The sequence below is a fragment of the Phyllopteryx taeniolatus genome, chromosome 4, assembly GCF_024500385.1.
Source record: "Phyllopteryx taeniolatus isolate TA_2022b chromosome 4, UOR_Ptae_1.2, whole genome shotgun sequence".
Classification (NCBI taxonomy): Eukaryota; Metazoa; Chordata; class Actinopteri; order Syngnathiformes; family Syngnathidae; genus Phyllopteryx; species Phyllopteryx taeniolatus.
In genome coordinates, this window is record NC_084505.1 from 29,943,973 (window position 1) to 29,959,489 (window position 15,517).

At 43.3% G+C, this 15,517-nt stretch overlaps 2 protein-coding genes across 2 annotated transcripts; both read left to right on the forward strand.

The window, feature by feature from the left end:
• The first annotated feature begins 3,325 nt into the window (after positions 1-3,325).
• fdx2 (ferredoxin 2) lies at positions 3,326-6,492 on the forward strand. Its single transcript, XM_061771504.1, has 5 exons — positions 3,326-3,531; positions 3,823-3,874; positions 4,149-4,255; positions 4,564-4,651; positions 4,745-6,492. Exons 1-5 carry the CDS (start codon positions 3,351-3,353, stop codon positions 4,899-4,901), a joined length of 585 nt encoding a protein of 194 aa, XP_061627488.1. The 5' UTR covers positions 3,326-3,350; the 3' UTR covers positions 4,902-6,492.
• A 210-nt stretch (positions 6,493-6,702) lies between these two features.
• Positions 6,703-15,162, forward strand: zglp1 (zinc finger GATA like protein 1). The gene is made up of 5 exons (XM_061771503.1): positions 6,703-6,849; positions 8,236-9,274; positions 9,367-9,464; positions 11,429-11,522; positions 14,290-15,162. Exons 1-5 carry the CDS (start codon positions 6,744-6,746, stop codon positions 14,420-14,422), a joined length of 1,470 nt encoding a protein of 489 aa, XP_061627487.1. The 5' UTR covers positions 6,703-6,743; the 3' UTR covers positions 14,423-15,162.
• The last annotated feature ends 355 nt before the right edge of the window (positions 15,163-15,517 follow it).

The following is a 15,517-nucleotide window of genomic DNA, read 5'->3' on the forward strand; positions in this document are numbered from 1 at the left end:
CACATTTTTGCACCATGATCCTTGAACAATTTGTCAGAAATCATACAAAATGTTGATTCAAGCGCCTTCCTGTTCTCTTTCCATTACATGCCCCAAAGAGTAAGTAATTGTACTTTATTTTATTTGTCCGCACTTTTATGTTACAGTTGTTTACATCCCTTTGTATGACAATGTTATTTAAATATCGACTGTACTTTTATTAGGATTAATGGACCTGTTAGCAATTTGTTTTGAAGTCAACCGGATTTGGACGTTCCACTGTAAATTGACAAAGACCAGCCAGGAGCCACTCTGAGTGTGTTAGGACCTCCGCCCACCACACCCCGAAACACAGACACAAGCGTGCACCTGCAGGACAGGGCGTCCAGTGACACTCAGGTGCTTTCCATTCACAGAAATGCAAACTGTCCCAGGACACTCATCGTGCATATAAAATGTGACGATTTATATTCCTGTGTGTTCTGCTTGCTATTAAATATAAAAGGCAACACACACAGGGGCCCAATTAACGCCGTCTAGACTTCCACATAGGAGGAACCTCTGAAACCAGATGGGAGCTAAGTATATGTCTCAAAACCAACTTTAAGACAGGCCCTTTTCGCAATGTGCAAATCTTTATATATGTTTAAAAAAAGAACGATAAGAAAAGAGAAAAATGACGGCGCAATCCTCGTGGGACAGTTCGTCAGTCATTATAACGTCAAAAAAAGGGTATAAATCACGTGGAAATGTCAACGTCATGCTTCTCTGAGTTTTACTGCTCTCATAAGACAGCTAATAGCGTCTCACTTTCTTTATGGACGATAACTTTCTTGCTTTAGTTCAAGGGAATGCCAACTAAAGAAAACCTGAGATTGCACAATCCACCTATAACCCTTGACGGTCTTCATGCAACATTACAGTACACACTCTGTTTAGGTTTGTCTCCTTCTGGAGCAGGTGATAACAAAGCAAAGCGTGTTTTGACTGCTGTTTCATGACATCACTTCTTTTCATTATTTTCAACCTTGGGGAGACGTGCTGCCTTGCTTGTTTCTACAAAGACATCAGCCTCATGGTTATTGAGTGGACCAATGCAGTTTGAACATATTACAGTAGCAATAGCAATATGCCGTAAAAGTTTCAAGTTGATACATTAAGCTTCATGATTGAACTAACGAATAATAACATAACATCCATCCATCCATCCATTTTCTACCGCTTACCCGAGGTCGGGTCGCGGGGGCAGTAGCTTTAGCAGGGACACCCAGACTTCCCTCTCCCCAGCAACTTCATCCAGCTCTTCCGGGGGGATCCCGAGGCGTTCACAGGCCAGCCGAGAGACGTAGTCTTTCCAGCATGTCCTGGGTCGTCCCCAGGGACGCGCCAGGAACACATGGTAGGCGTCTGTGTGCATTGAAGTCCCCCCAGCAGAACGATGGAGTCCTCAGCGGGAGTGCTCTCCAGCACCCCCTCTAAGGACTCCAAAAAGGGTGGGTACGCTGAACTGCTGTTTGGTGCATAGGCACAAACAACAGTCAGGACCCGTCCCCCCACCCGAAGGCGGAGGGAGGCTACCCTCTCGTCCACCGGGGTGAACCCCAATGTACAGGTGCCAAGCCGGGCTGCAATAAGTATACCCACACCCGCTCGGCGCCTCTCCCTGTGGGCAACTCCAGAGTGGAAGAGAGTCCAACCCCTCTCGAGAGGACTGGTACCAGAACCCAAGCTGTGTGTGGAGGCGAGCACGACTATATCTAGTCGGAATTTCTCTATCTCGCACACCAGCTTGGGCTCCTTCCCTGCCAGACAGGTGACATTCCACATCCCTAGAGCCAGCTTCTGTAGCCGGGGATCGGATCGCCAAGGTCCCTGCCTTCGGCCACCGCCCAGCTCACACTGCACCCGAGCCCTATGGCCCCTCCCACAGGTGGTGAGCCCCATGGGTGCAGGCCCGGCCACCAGGCGCTCGCCGTCGAGCCCCACCTCCAGTCCTGGCTCCAGAGGGAGGCCCCGGTGACCCGCGTCCGGGCAAGGCAAAACGTCTTCCTGAATTTTTCATCTTCATAGAGGTTTTTGGAGCTGTGCTTTGTCTGGTCCCTCACCTAGGACCTGTTTGCCATGGGTGACCCTGCCAGGGGCATAAAGCCCCAGACAACTTAGCTCCTAGGATCATTGGGACACACAAACCCCTCCACCACGATAAGGTCACAGCTCAAGGAGGGGATTTATAACGTCACGCAACAAAATTATGACTATGGATGCATGCCTATCTCCAAACAGAATTTGGAATAATGTATGTTGATAAAATTATAATGTTGATATGTTCTAATGGAAATGAGATTAGATTAATTAGATTAATATTGGGTTTTAAATGCACCTGAACAGAAATATAAATTGATAGACTATAGACTAAAGAACTTCCCCCCAAAAAAATCTGATATAGTACTTTAATATACAGTCAGGAGCCACAACAGCAGTGTCCACCTGCATATTATCGTGGAATCCAATTAGAAGAGCTTAATTTTATTTTTGATTAAATTATGGCTACGTTTGACATCCATGCGGTTTGTCAACTGAATCCAAAAGGCAATAAATGGCATAAGGCTTGCAAAATGACCAGATTAAGATTCCGTGTGATTGTGACATAACTAGTTACTAATTGTTCAAGTACCTGTGCACTTCATGGTTGCTACCCACCCACTTTAACTCAGTTGAATGGCAACATGGAATTCCCGGGTTTTAAGCGAACGAGTCTCCACAGCCAAATGAACATTATAACTCCTATTAGGACACACCGAGAGGGAGGAGCAAAGAAATATTTGCATAGCATTCAAAGTATTCACAAAACTCCATTTCTGTTCATGTGTTTTAGATGCTGTGCATTGTTTTTCCAAGCTCCATTTTGTGTATTTTTAGTACTCACTATTGGGGGCTTAGTCCTACTCCAATAAAAGATGCATACTGTAAATGTGCATGTAGACGTGCTTGCTGCTATATCAAAATGAGTCGTCGTCTTCCTCCAGAAATTTGCATGTCACAAATATATTAGTTTTAGAAATCCAATCTATTCCTCTTTTGCTGTGGCTTAATCAGGTTAACAAACAGTGGTGTGGTTCTGTTAACAAACAATTCTATGAGAAAATCATACAAATGTTTATTTTTTTAGAGAAAAACTTTTTGTTTTCTCAAAAATAACAATGCATTTCTTTTAAAGCTAGCTCGGTGGTTTCGCGCTTTGGCTGGCCACTGAGATTCCCGGATGTCATAAACTCCAGTGTAAAGTCGCAGCGCCACCTGTCGTCCAAACAATATGCTGACAGGGCTCTTTTCCTATTGGGCGACGTCGTGCACGTGATCAAAACACAATCATGGCTGCCTCCGCTGCAGTCCGCTCGAGCATGGGGCTGACTTACAGACTTTCGCGAGTTCTACCGGACTGTGGCACCTGTCCACAGTTCACGTTAAAGACGTGTACGGCTCATTTACAAAGAAAAGACTCCATGGACAACTTGCGTACCGTTTTTCATCGCTACATGCAGACGAGTGTTGGTGAGTGCTTCGCGTTGCTAGTTCCTGCCCGTTTGTGTTTGAACGTCTCGCTTTATGGCGATGAGCGGAAGATGATGATTTTTAACGTCTTTTTTGAAAGCAGATGCTCAAGAGTCTAATGATCAAATCTTTTGAATGTGGCAGCACTTTATCAAGCATTTGCTGAGTCACACTTGTGTAACCTCACTCGCACGACATTGTGAAAGCTTGTGCAACAAGTAAACTATTCTCATGACGTATTTGCTGTGTTCAGAGCAGAATTACTTACTGACCTTCTGTCCTCGCGTCAAGGTTCGTGCCACAGTGAGGAAGGCAGCGCCGAAGAAGAGAACCAAGAGAATGTGTAAGTCTGCACGAATACTAATGGAAAAGGCGTTCATTGTACTTAGTGGAATTACAGCACAACTGTTGTCGCTGTTGGGATTCGCTCAATTGAAATTCCAGCGGCTTAAAAGTTTAGAAATCGCACGGCACATAACCAAACAAAAAGTACGTGCTAAAATAATGATGATCTCGTCTTGGTGTACTCACAATTATGAAAAAGTTTATATATATATATATACTCTTTCACCTTTTGAATTCCATTATTTCCTTGAGCTGCGTTTGCTGCCTTTCAGGGTCAATGTGGTGTATGTGGACCGGTCGGGCCAGAGGATCCCAGTTCGAGCCAAAGTGGGAGACAATATTTTGTACTTGGCTCACAAGAATGGAATTGAACTCGAAGGTGGGTGTTTAGACCTTTTTATATGGAGGGTGTCCACACATTGGCTTCACAAATGACTCCCCGTACAAACAGTTTGGGAACTACCGCTAATGGTGCCCAGATCGAAGTGTGTTAGATGAGGCAAAAATAAACGTATTGTCAAATGAACACCTCCTAAAACACTGTTATTATTTTTGTAAAGGCTGCATTTTCCTTATAGCTTGTGGATTGGATCTCATTAGATTGTACAATTGCACTTCAATTCTGTGGCCGGTGACCTCGCATTCAGGGTCACGACGGAATGATCGTTCGGTGTATTTTCCATTCAGGAGCGTGTGAGGCCTCATTGGCCTGCTCAACATGTCACGTGTACGTAAGCAGGGACCATTTAGGCAAACTGCCCGAACCACTTGAGAGGTAGGTGTAACTTGTAATTGTATTTTCATAACATTTCATTCAATGACGATGGAGGGATAAGTATATCCAGTAATCCGCTCGCTCACGTTTTAGGGAGGATGACATGCTGGACATGGCGCCCATGCTCCAGGAGAACTCCCGGCTCGGCTGCCAGATCATTCTCACCCCAGAGTTGGAGGGCATGGAGGTGACGCTACCCAAAGTCACGAGGAACTTCTACGTGGACGGACATGTTCCCAAACCTCATTGAGAAGAGAGCGCAGTAGATGAAGGTGGCCGCCCCAGCGAACGAGAAGCCACGCGAAGGGAGAGAGCGGGCTACCTTTTGAAGAATGTACGACTTGGGAGGTCCGTAGCAACCGCTCTGAAGATCTCGCCTGACCAGTTAACGAGTTACTGGGGTGGGCCCGCAGACATCCCAAGTATGCAACGAAATCAAAAGGTTACTTCCAGAAAGGGACATTTTGGAAGAATTTATTGATGTGGAATGTTCTATGTTCTCAGGCCAGCATTGAGACGGCGCGCAATCTCACAAAGTGTTCTTTGTTCAAAACAAAACAACCTAAACATTCAAGTTTTGAGTTCAAGTTCACTTTCGCAAAGGAGTCTTAGGGGGACACTGAGAAGAAAAAGAAAAGTAAAAATACGAGGTAAACTGCTATGACAAAGTAATAATGCAAATAACTCCGTCTTTTGTACGCCAATACAGCTGTGATAAAGGAATTCATTTGTAATCTTAACTAGTGAATGTCAAAATTCCCACACGGACGGAAATGCAACAATCCAAAACAACTTTAGAGATCTGCTATATATTAAACAGGTAATATCATTCAATATTTACTTCCGCATAGATGATGGCGCAAACTCAACAGGTTTACACAATCACATTAAAGTGTTCATACTGGTGATGGTGTTCATCTACCAAAATATAGACTCTTACACTGCTTGTCAAACGTAGTGTCAACGCAGTATTGAAGACATTATGACTTTCTTGTAAAATTTCAATTATGATGCTATTCTGTCTACAAATATCTTGTACGTCTTTATTCTCATAATACCCCCCCCCCCCCTCAGTGCGCCACTAATATTCCTTCACAGAACTGTACACTGTTGAATGGAACATTCCATGTTACAGCTCTTATACTCACAAACCGGTGTCGCCGCAAAATGCTCTTTGTCATTTCACGTAGACCGTCCTTATCGCTCATACACTATTATGCATTTCTTTTGTATTCGTGTGGAATATGTCTGCTCTCCGGTGGAAGTCCTAGAAAAACAATCCAGATAAATATTTCAAATGACCTGTAAAAACGGGCTTCGCTTCTGATCAGGCGACGCCGATGCGGTTCGGCTGTGTTCTCAGACTTGCAACGATGAGGACGTTTTGCCACGTTGAACTCTGTTTGTTTCGTCAAGTGTACTGTACTTGTCCAACTTACGCACACATTCAAGTCACTAAATTGTATGGCATATATCAAGTATTGTGCAATAAAGTACTATTTTAAAGTGCTATTGCATACACTTTTGTTTTTCTACCAGTCTAGGGTGCAAGCGAAATTGCTGTTAATCTGCAACCAACCTTAGCAGTAATATTGCCCATGGTTAAAGATAATATAACGTTACATTCATCCTGCATATTATATTGTATGTCCACTTATCCCTTTGCCTTTGCGACTGTTTGAAATGATTTTTTGGTTTTGGTTTTATTTCATCCATTTTCTATAAAGATTATCATGATATTATCTTGTATGTCCACTTATCCCTTTGCCTTCGCCACTGTTTGAAATGTTTTTTTGGTTTTGTTTTTATTTCATCCATTTTCTATAAAGATTATCATGATATTATATTGTATGTCCACTTATCCCTTTGCCTTCGCCACTGTTTGAAATGATTTCCCCCCCATCCATTTTCTACAAAGATTATCACGATGAGGGTTGCAGTGGGCCTGAGCTGTAATGTAAAATGTAAAAAAAATAAAAATAATAATAAATAAAGGAAAATTGTTTCTAATCTTTCCACATACAAAGGTGTTTTTTTCAAAATAACGGTTTAAATTGTCGCTTTTGTTCAAGATCGGCGTTAATTAGCCAAGATGCCGCCAGGTGCTACCAATCGGGCTAAGCAGCCTCACCTGTGTCGGATCCCTGCCCAAATTCACCAAAACTTGCTCCACAAGCCATCGGAATCATTATTGGAAGGTAAGCAACAACAATAACTTTATTTGCCCCACCACACACAAAAAAAATCAAATAAAATAAATTCAAGTTTTCGAATTTCTTGACAAAAGTGTCGTGCAGTTCCAAAGATGGCGAAAACGTAACTGTACCGCACTGCATTGCTCAGCAAGTAAACGCTTCTATTTGTCGACGATCAGTGTACGAGAAACACAATTGAGCCGAGTTCACAATCAACCTGACTGTGCGTGCATAGTTTGGGGCGAGTTTACTCGCCAAATGTTGGTCAACATTTTGAAGGCGTCCGTGAAGATGGGCCGCCGGTATCGTGCCATTAAAAACAAAAAAAATAAAAAAAGACCGCCGTCGATTGTATTGGCGACATTGTTGGACAACTTTTAAGCCTTATAAGTCATCTTGCGCGACAACCACGTTCGAACATGTTGAAAGATATAATTGCCATTTCGAATCATGACACTCGGTTGGAATACATGAGCGACTCGATCGATGTAAATAAGTGACAGCCAATTTTTACGCTGCTTCAAAAAGTCCAATTCGACTATTACAAGTCCAATTGGAAGGCCTTAACACTAGAATTAGTCTTAGCTATTATTGCATATATATCAGCATGTAGCATTATCCCCCCCCCCCCCCCCTCCCCCCCAAGAGGAATGATTATACAACAAAACTTGAATGATCGGTTGCACAATTTAGGATTTTCAAGTAACACGTGGTCAAAATAATACATAGGAACTCAAATATTGACAGGGCTAAGCTCCTTTAACTTGTGATCTTGATGGACTGAAGTCCGCAGCTTCTCGTTTTTCTTTGCCAGCATCACCAATTAGTTTGACCGCAATGGAGAAAGTTCAAGGTCCGAGTGGTTGGGGAAATGTTTTGAAGGCATTTCTAAATAACCGCCGGGTCCAACATCATCAGTAGGAACAACTGGACGTAAGCGCAAGTTGTTTCGATGCTCACCAATTCGTCAATATGTGGAAGAAGACCCAAAAGGAAATCCTTGGATGTTGTATGATCAGTCCACCTTGCTCCATTTCACAAAAGTAAATCGTTAAAAATGAATGACATTAATGGCCATGACGGTGATGCAAACTTGTGACTGCAAATGAATGTTTCCTATAAGAAATCAGTCATAATTGGCACTTTCCATCCCTCATATTGCGGCCAATGATTAAATGAACTCAATTAGTTGCTTTGTTTTATGTGACTACATTTTATGAGTATGTTGTTTCTATTCGAGGTACAGTATTTATGGAAGCGGACGACTTCCGTGACAATTAATCGGGGCACAGCATCCATTTAAGTAGAGTACGCTCGTTGAGGCAATTGGATAGATTTCCATTTGGAGTCCAAGTATCTTTTAAAAACTGTTTCTGTTCATTGATGCAGCGATGAGCACAGGTCAAAGGTCACAGGTGGCCCTCCTCCAGAGACGTCAGAGGGAGCCAGAAAAAGATGCCTCCGAATCTGCGCTGGTCTACCTTTTCCAGGAGGTTTCTAACCTTGAGGCGTCGTTGCAGAGCGGCGACCCGGACACCAGATCGCTGTCCTACTCGCTTAAAGACGGTCAAGCCAAAAGTGTTGAAAGGGCTCAAACCTCCAGCATCCCAACCTTAAGATCACCTTGCGAACGCGATGACCACGTGGTGAACGGGCACGTGGAACTTGTAACGGAGCGCCCGCCTGGCACCCACAGCCCTTGGCGATCGTTGAGTCTGATCAATCTGCAGTGTGAGAGGCTCATGGACCTCAGAGAGGAATCAGAGCCAAGACTGCTATTTCCCAACATCTGCGGTGTCCCTTCTGCACACGGATCGGGATCCTTTGAAGGAACTGATGCCAGTGTTGAATGCACTTTGAGACCCGCGCCCGTTCCAGAAGCTCCGGCATCTTCTCGGCAATTTAAAGCAGATCCCGAGTCGAGTGTCGACATGTTGTTGGAGGGCAGTCATGACAGCTCCCCTATTAAACATGACCATGCCGACACCAGTGTTTCAGGAAGTTCTTTGTCACATGTGCACGTGCCTGATGCATCCCCTAATAGTCAAACGGGCTTGGACCGCGTGGAGCGATCACGGCCCGCTCGCGCCCTCGACCGCAATGCAAACCTGATGTTGAGCCGTCACGCGCCCTCGCAACCGGGCGACCGCATCGTGTCGTCAAAATCACACGGTGCACGTGTTCCCATTGAGGGGAAACTGCGGCGCTCGCCCGCCACCGCAGCACCCTCACAGTTGACGTCAAACGAGGGAAACGAAACACCAGTGTCGCGGCACTCGCGGAGAACCAAAACACCCAGAAAGCAACCCAATCCTAGACGCAGCGCTGATATCCGAGACCCACACTTCCAGGGAGTGACATTCCGGATCGACGCAGAGCTGGACGACGACAGGGATGAGTGTCGGCTCCTCATAACATCGAAGTACAGGTGGGGGAACGCCAGTATACAATCGGAGCATGCCTGTCTACAAGTATGCGTAGCAATGGTTCTGGTTCGTGTCGTCTCTCTTTCCACCTCAGCCGAGAGCTCTACAAGAGTGTGCGGAAACGGAGGAGGAGGACCCGAATGTCTCGGACGGCCTGCAGCACAGATGAGGAGCGTGAACCCACCGCTTCAAGTGTGTAACGCGTTGTACCTGTATTGTACTGCAATGTGGTCTAGTATTATAAAGACACTGTAAAACAAAAAAACAAAAAAAATGTCTTGTAAATTTGACACACCACCTTGTTTTAACAAACCTACCAAAATTGAATTTAAATAATAATAAAAAATAAAAAAAGGCGACAACTATGTAAAATGAGGCTTCAGTATCAAAAATAAATCAAGCCTCGTCGTCGCTCACAAACGCTGTGGGTGTGTCCTGAATGCATTGAAACCACGCTCAACTATGAACTGTCAGTCAAATGCCGCTAGTGTAAATAGCAGTGTATACATGCGCTATGAAAACGACGGTAGTTTACATGGTGGAAAGTCACGTTTGGAGGCTCATCGAAATTGAATAAGTACAGTGGGAGGGAAAAAGTGTGTGGACCCTTTGGAATTAAAGTTCTTCATAAATTGGTCAAAAAAAGTAGTCGGATCTTCTAAATCACAAGAATAAACAGTCTGCCTAAACTAATACGACACAATTTGAAGTTTGAATTGAATGAAAATAGCATGTACACATTCACAGGGCAGTGGGGGAAAAATGGACCCTTGGATTTAATGACTGCTTGAGTCTCCTTTGGCAGCAATAACCCCAAAAATGTTAAAAAATCCTTTAGTTGCAGATCAGTCGTGAACAATTCTGACCATTCCGCTTTACAAAACTGTTGCATTTGAGCAAGATTCTTTGGATGTCTGGTGTGAATAGCGCTCTTAAGGTCATGCCACAGCATCTCAATCGGGTTGAGGTCAGGACTTTGACCGGGCCCACTCCAGAAAACACATTTTCTTCTTCTGAAGCCATTCTTTTGTTGAGTGTGCTTCTGTGTTTTGGATCATTGTCCTTTTGCAACACCCATCCTCTCTTTTGAGCTTCAACTGTTGGACGGATGGCCTCAAGTTCTTTTGAAAAATATCTTGATCAACTTGTAAAATGATTTTTCCATTGATGATAGCAAGCTGTCCAGGCCCCAAGGTAGCACGGCACGCCCACACCATGATGCTACCTCCACCATGCTTCACAGCTGGGAGCTGATTTTGATCTGAGTGTGCTGTGCCATTTTTCCTCCACACGTTGGAAATTGCATATTAGAGGACCTGCTCATTGCAGGTTGCCCAAGTGCATTGCCAAGCTCCGTTTTATTCGCACCCTAAAAATCTGAAATCAGGAACACTGGGCGGGGGGGAGTTCACGGCTGTATCACCACAATTGAATGCGACATATTCAGCAATTATTTTCAAACATCTAGGATTTCACTTTCAGGGACTTTCAACTGATCGAAAGGAATAGAAACCAAACCATTTGCATGTTGGGATATGCAACAAAAGCAAAGACCAGGGAGAGCGTTGACGTATTGTTACTATTAAGAGCACATTTATATTTTCTAAACAGTTTTACTTTTTCTATACACATTTTCCCCACTGGGAGGCGCTACTACACAAAGATCTCATCTTTTGCAGACAGACTTGCACCTGCCCTGTAGAAACTATAATACAGAAAATGTTCGCTTTGTCATGTCATGCCATGTTACATAACAATAATACAAATAGAGATCCAAGACAAGCAAAATCTGCCCACCATCAAGCAAAAACTTCACTAAAAGTATACATGTACGTACTCAAATCATAATCATGTCTCAGATTCCTCACAAATTGACTGAGTGTGAAATTGAGCACAAAGCTGTTCTACTCACAGTAAGCCATAAAATATTCTTTTAAAGGCAACGGTTGGATACAAAAGTTTATTGTACCTTCTAGCATCGAGTGGAAGACCATTTCATTGTTCTGCCTGTCACTCTATGTCACTAGCATAGATACACGAACAAGGCTACATCTGTAATTAAGTCATCATTTTCGGACAAATAAAAATGGAATAATTTCCCGCGGCACACTTAATGTTGGAATCACTCAACTAACACATGTTGACTGTGTCACTAGGGGGCAAAGTTTGTGCATCATGCTGCACCACAAAGACCCCCATGTGGAGAGATGCAGAAGATGGGACCCCTCTCTGCAATGCTTGTGGCATAAGGTACACGCATTACTAACATAATTAAAAGAATGACCATAAACAAAACAAAAATTCATTCATTTTCTAGCACTTATCCTGTTCATGGTCACGAGTTAGCTGGAGTAGAGGCAGGTACACCCAGGGCACTTTTTTAAAAATGGGAGGAAGTCGCATGCAAAATATGCAAACTACACGGGAAGGCCCCAGCTGAGAGTTGAAACAAAACTATGTTGACCTAAAAACTGAAAATTTTAAATTTTTGTATATTTTGTCAGCATAATAGATATTGACCTATTTAAATGAGTCTTTCAATGATCAGTTCTTGCTCTTGTAAAATGGTGAAAATATCCTTTTGCTACAGATTTTATATTGCAGATATACAGTGGGTACGGAAAGTTTAAAATTTTTCTTTATATTGCAGCCATTTGTTAAAATAATTAAATTTCCCCCCCACCCCAAATGTACACACAGCACCCCATATGAAAAAAACGTAATTGTTGAAATTTTTGCTGATTTATTAAAAAAGAAAAACTGAAATATCACACAGCCATAAGTATTCAGACCCTTTGCTGTGACACTCATTGAACTCTGGTGCTGTCCATTTCTTCTGATCATCCTTGAGATGGTTCTCCACCTTCATTGGAGTCCAGCTGTGTTTTGATGATACTGATTGGACTTGATTAGGAAAGCCACACCCCTGTCTATATAAGACCTTACAGCTCACAGTGCATGTCAGAGCAAAGGAACCGCCTGAAGAGCTCAGAGACTTGTGGCGAGGTACAGATCTGGCCAAGGTTACTAAAACGTTTCTGCTGCACTTAAGGTTCCTAAGAGCACAGTGGTGTCCATAATCCTGAAATGGAAGGACGTTTGGGACGACCAGAACCCTTTGTAGAGCTGGCCATCCGGCCAAACTGAGCAATCGGGGGAGAAGAGCCTTTCTGAGAGAGGTAAAGAAGAGCCCAAAGATCACTGTGGCTGAGCTCCAGAGATGCAGTCAGGAGATGGGAGAAAGTTCTAGAAAGTTAACCATAACTGTAGTCCTCCACCAGTCGGGGCTTTATGGCAGAGTGGCCCGACTGAAGCCTCTCCTCAGTGCAAGACACATGAAAGCCCGCATCCATCCATCCATTTTCAACACCGCTTATCCTGGTTAGGGTCGCAGGGCGCTGGAGCCTATCCCAGCAGACTTCGGGCGAAAGGCGGACTACACCCTGAACTGGTCGCCAGTCAGTCGCAGGGCACATATAGACACGGACAACCATTCGCACCCACATTCACACCGTCACTGAGTGGGAACTGAACCCACGCTGCCTGCACCAAAGTCAGGCGAGTGTACCACTACACCATCAGTGACTGAAAGCCCGCATGGAGTTTGCTAAAAAAAAAAAAAAAAACACCTGAAGGACTCCAGGATGGTGAGAAATAAGATTCTCAGGTCTGATGAGACCAAGATAGAAATTGCTGGCCTTAATTCTAAGTGGCATGTGTGAAGAAAACCAAGCACTGCTCATCCATCACCTCTCCAATATAGTCCCAACAGTGAAGCACGGTGGTGGCAGCATCATGCTGTGGGGGTGTTTTTCAGCTGCAGGGACAGGGAGACTGGTTGCAATCAAAGAAAAGATGAATGCGGCCAAGTACAGGGATATCCTGGACGAAAACCTTCTCCAGAGTGCGCAGGACCTCAGACTGGGCCGAAGGTTCACATTTCAAAAAATACAATGACCCTAAGCACACAGCTAAAATACCGAAGGACTGGCTTCAGAACAACCCCGTGACTGTTTTTGAATGGACCAGCCAGGGCCCTGACTTAAACCCAATTGAGCATCTCTGGAAAGACCTGAAAATGGGTGTCCACCAACGTTCACCATCCAACCTGACAGAACTGGAGAGGATCTGCAAGGAGGAATGGCAGATGATCGCCAGTTGTGAAAAACTTGTTGCATCATTCCCAAAAAGACTCATGGCTGTATTAGCTCAAAGGGGTGCGTCTACTAAATACCGAGCAAAGGGTCTGAATACTAACGGCTGTGTGGTATTTCAGTTTTATTTCTAATAAATCTACAAAAATTGCAACAATTCCGTTTTTTTTTCTGTCAATATGGGGTGCTGTGTGTACATTGAGCAAAAAAAAAGGACTTAAATGATTTTAGCAAATAGCTGCAATATAAAAAAAGAGTGAAAAACTAAAGGGGGTCTGAATACTTATACTGAATACTTGAGTTTAAAGTTTTTGTGATTTAAAAACAATGAGACAAAGATGAATTCATTTTTTTCCACCATTACTGTGAACTATACAATGAAGAGGGGAAGTAAAAATAAAGGGTGAGGTGGTTGCACAAGTGTGTACTTTAAATGGTGATGGTTTAAATGCTGACTCCCATTTAACATGAGCTTGAATGTGATTGGTTAATTCTGACCACAGCTTTAGTTATAAGGTGTGTATTTTTACTTCCCTTCGCAAAAAAATCTTTTTTCTGAAGTTGTAAAGTTGTAAGGTTACATTCGTGATGGAAAAAGTTTTGAAAATATTTCTTTAACTTTTTATACCACAAAAAAAACTAGCATTTGCACGAGGTGTGTAGACTATTTTATGTCTGCTATAAATAATGTAATTGCAATTGACCGAAACCTTTACTTTCCAATGTGCTTGTATTTTTTTTCCCCTTTCTGCTGTTTTGCTTATGCCATGGTTACAAACTGCATATATTTTTTTCCCCTTGAAATTCTTATTTTTAACTTATTTTTTCCTGTTGTCTTTTTATTTTATTTATTTATTTTAAAGGTACAAGAAGTACAAAGTGCGCTGTGTCAACTGCTGGCATATCCCGAAAAAAGAAAGCAACTCCAACACGTGCTGCCTCAAGTGTGGAAATTTTGTGAGGCGAACGTCCACTCAGCACAAACACACCATCTAGGAGAACGTGTACTTTTCCCGCCACACGGAGCTGTGCAAACACTTGAACACCACATTTCAACGCCACATACACACCTCAGAAATCTGCACTGGTGCGTTCACAGTCAGCAGCACAAGTAGCTCTCTATCTTTTTCTTTACACAATATTGTGTAGTACATTAGCTCCACTATGACAAAGTTAACAATCCCATGACGACTCAAAGGCGCATCAGAAAAACTGGTTGCAAAAAAAAAAAGTTTTAAATGCCTCTTAAATTTGTTGGAACGAAAAGAAAAAAACAACAACAAAAAACCACTATAAAAAAAAAAAAAAAAAAAGTGTATTGTTTAAATGTTTGTTGTGGCTGTTCAGTGAAAAATATATATAAATGTTTGAGCAGATCGAGTTCTCCGGGGAGAAATGTGATGCTGATGTTCGCAGTTCAGCGAGGATCAATCGTAAAGCGGCAAACGTTGAACTCGGGCTGGCGGTGCGTTCATTGCCGCTAACCTTCCTCCCAACGTGACAGCAGAACTTTGTGTTGCGTTAGAACAGATGCTCTTTTTTTGTTGCACTCTAACTTATGGTACTTGTTTTTGTCAATGTGTGCATTGGGGTGTTTAATTTTTGTGCTGATGGTGGTCTTGGGGGTAGTATTTCATTATTGGTTAATGAGATGCATCGGTTTTCTTGGCATGCGTGTTTGTGAGGCTATAAAAAGGAACTTTTGTGTGAACACCAAAACGTTGTTGGTCTGCATTACATTCTGTGTCAATTTCCCCCATTTTGTTGCCTCATTTGGAGCACAGATCAAATATTTGAAAGACCGTAATTGGTCATCTAAAAAGAGGGATGCTATATTTTATAAAGCGATCGTTCACATCAAACAGCGGAAGGGAAGCCGTGTGCATTAATGACACTTCTTCATTCCGCGAGCTCACATGCAGGGTGGACCTCTCGCCGCAGTGGGTGGCCTCACATGGACGCAGGCTGCGCCAACTATTGTTTTATAAAACATATGACGCCGCTCTCTAATTCCAAACAGCCAAAGAAACTTTCCTCTCTTGACTTTGCCAAAACATCCACCGAGGAGGAGCGCCAAAGGAAATGAGCTGA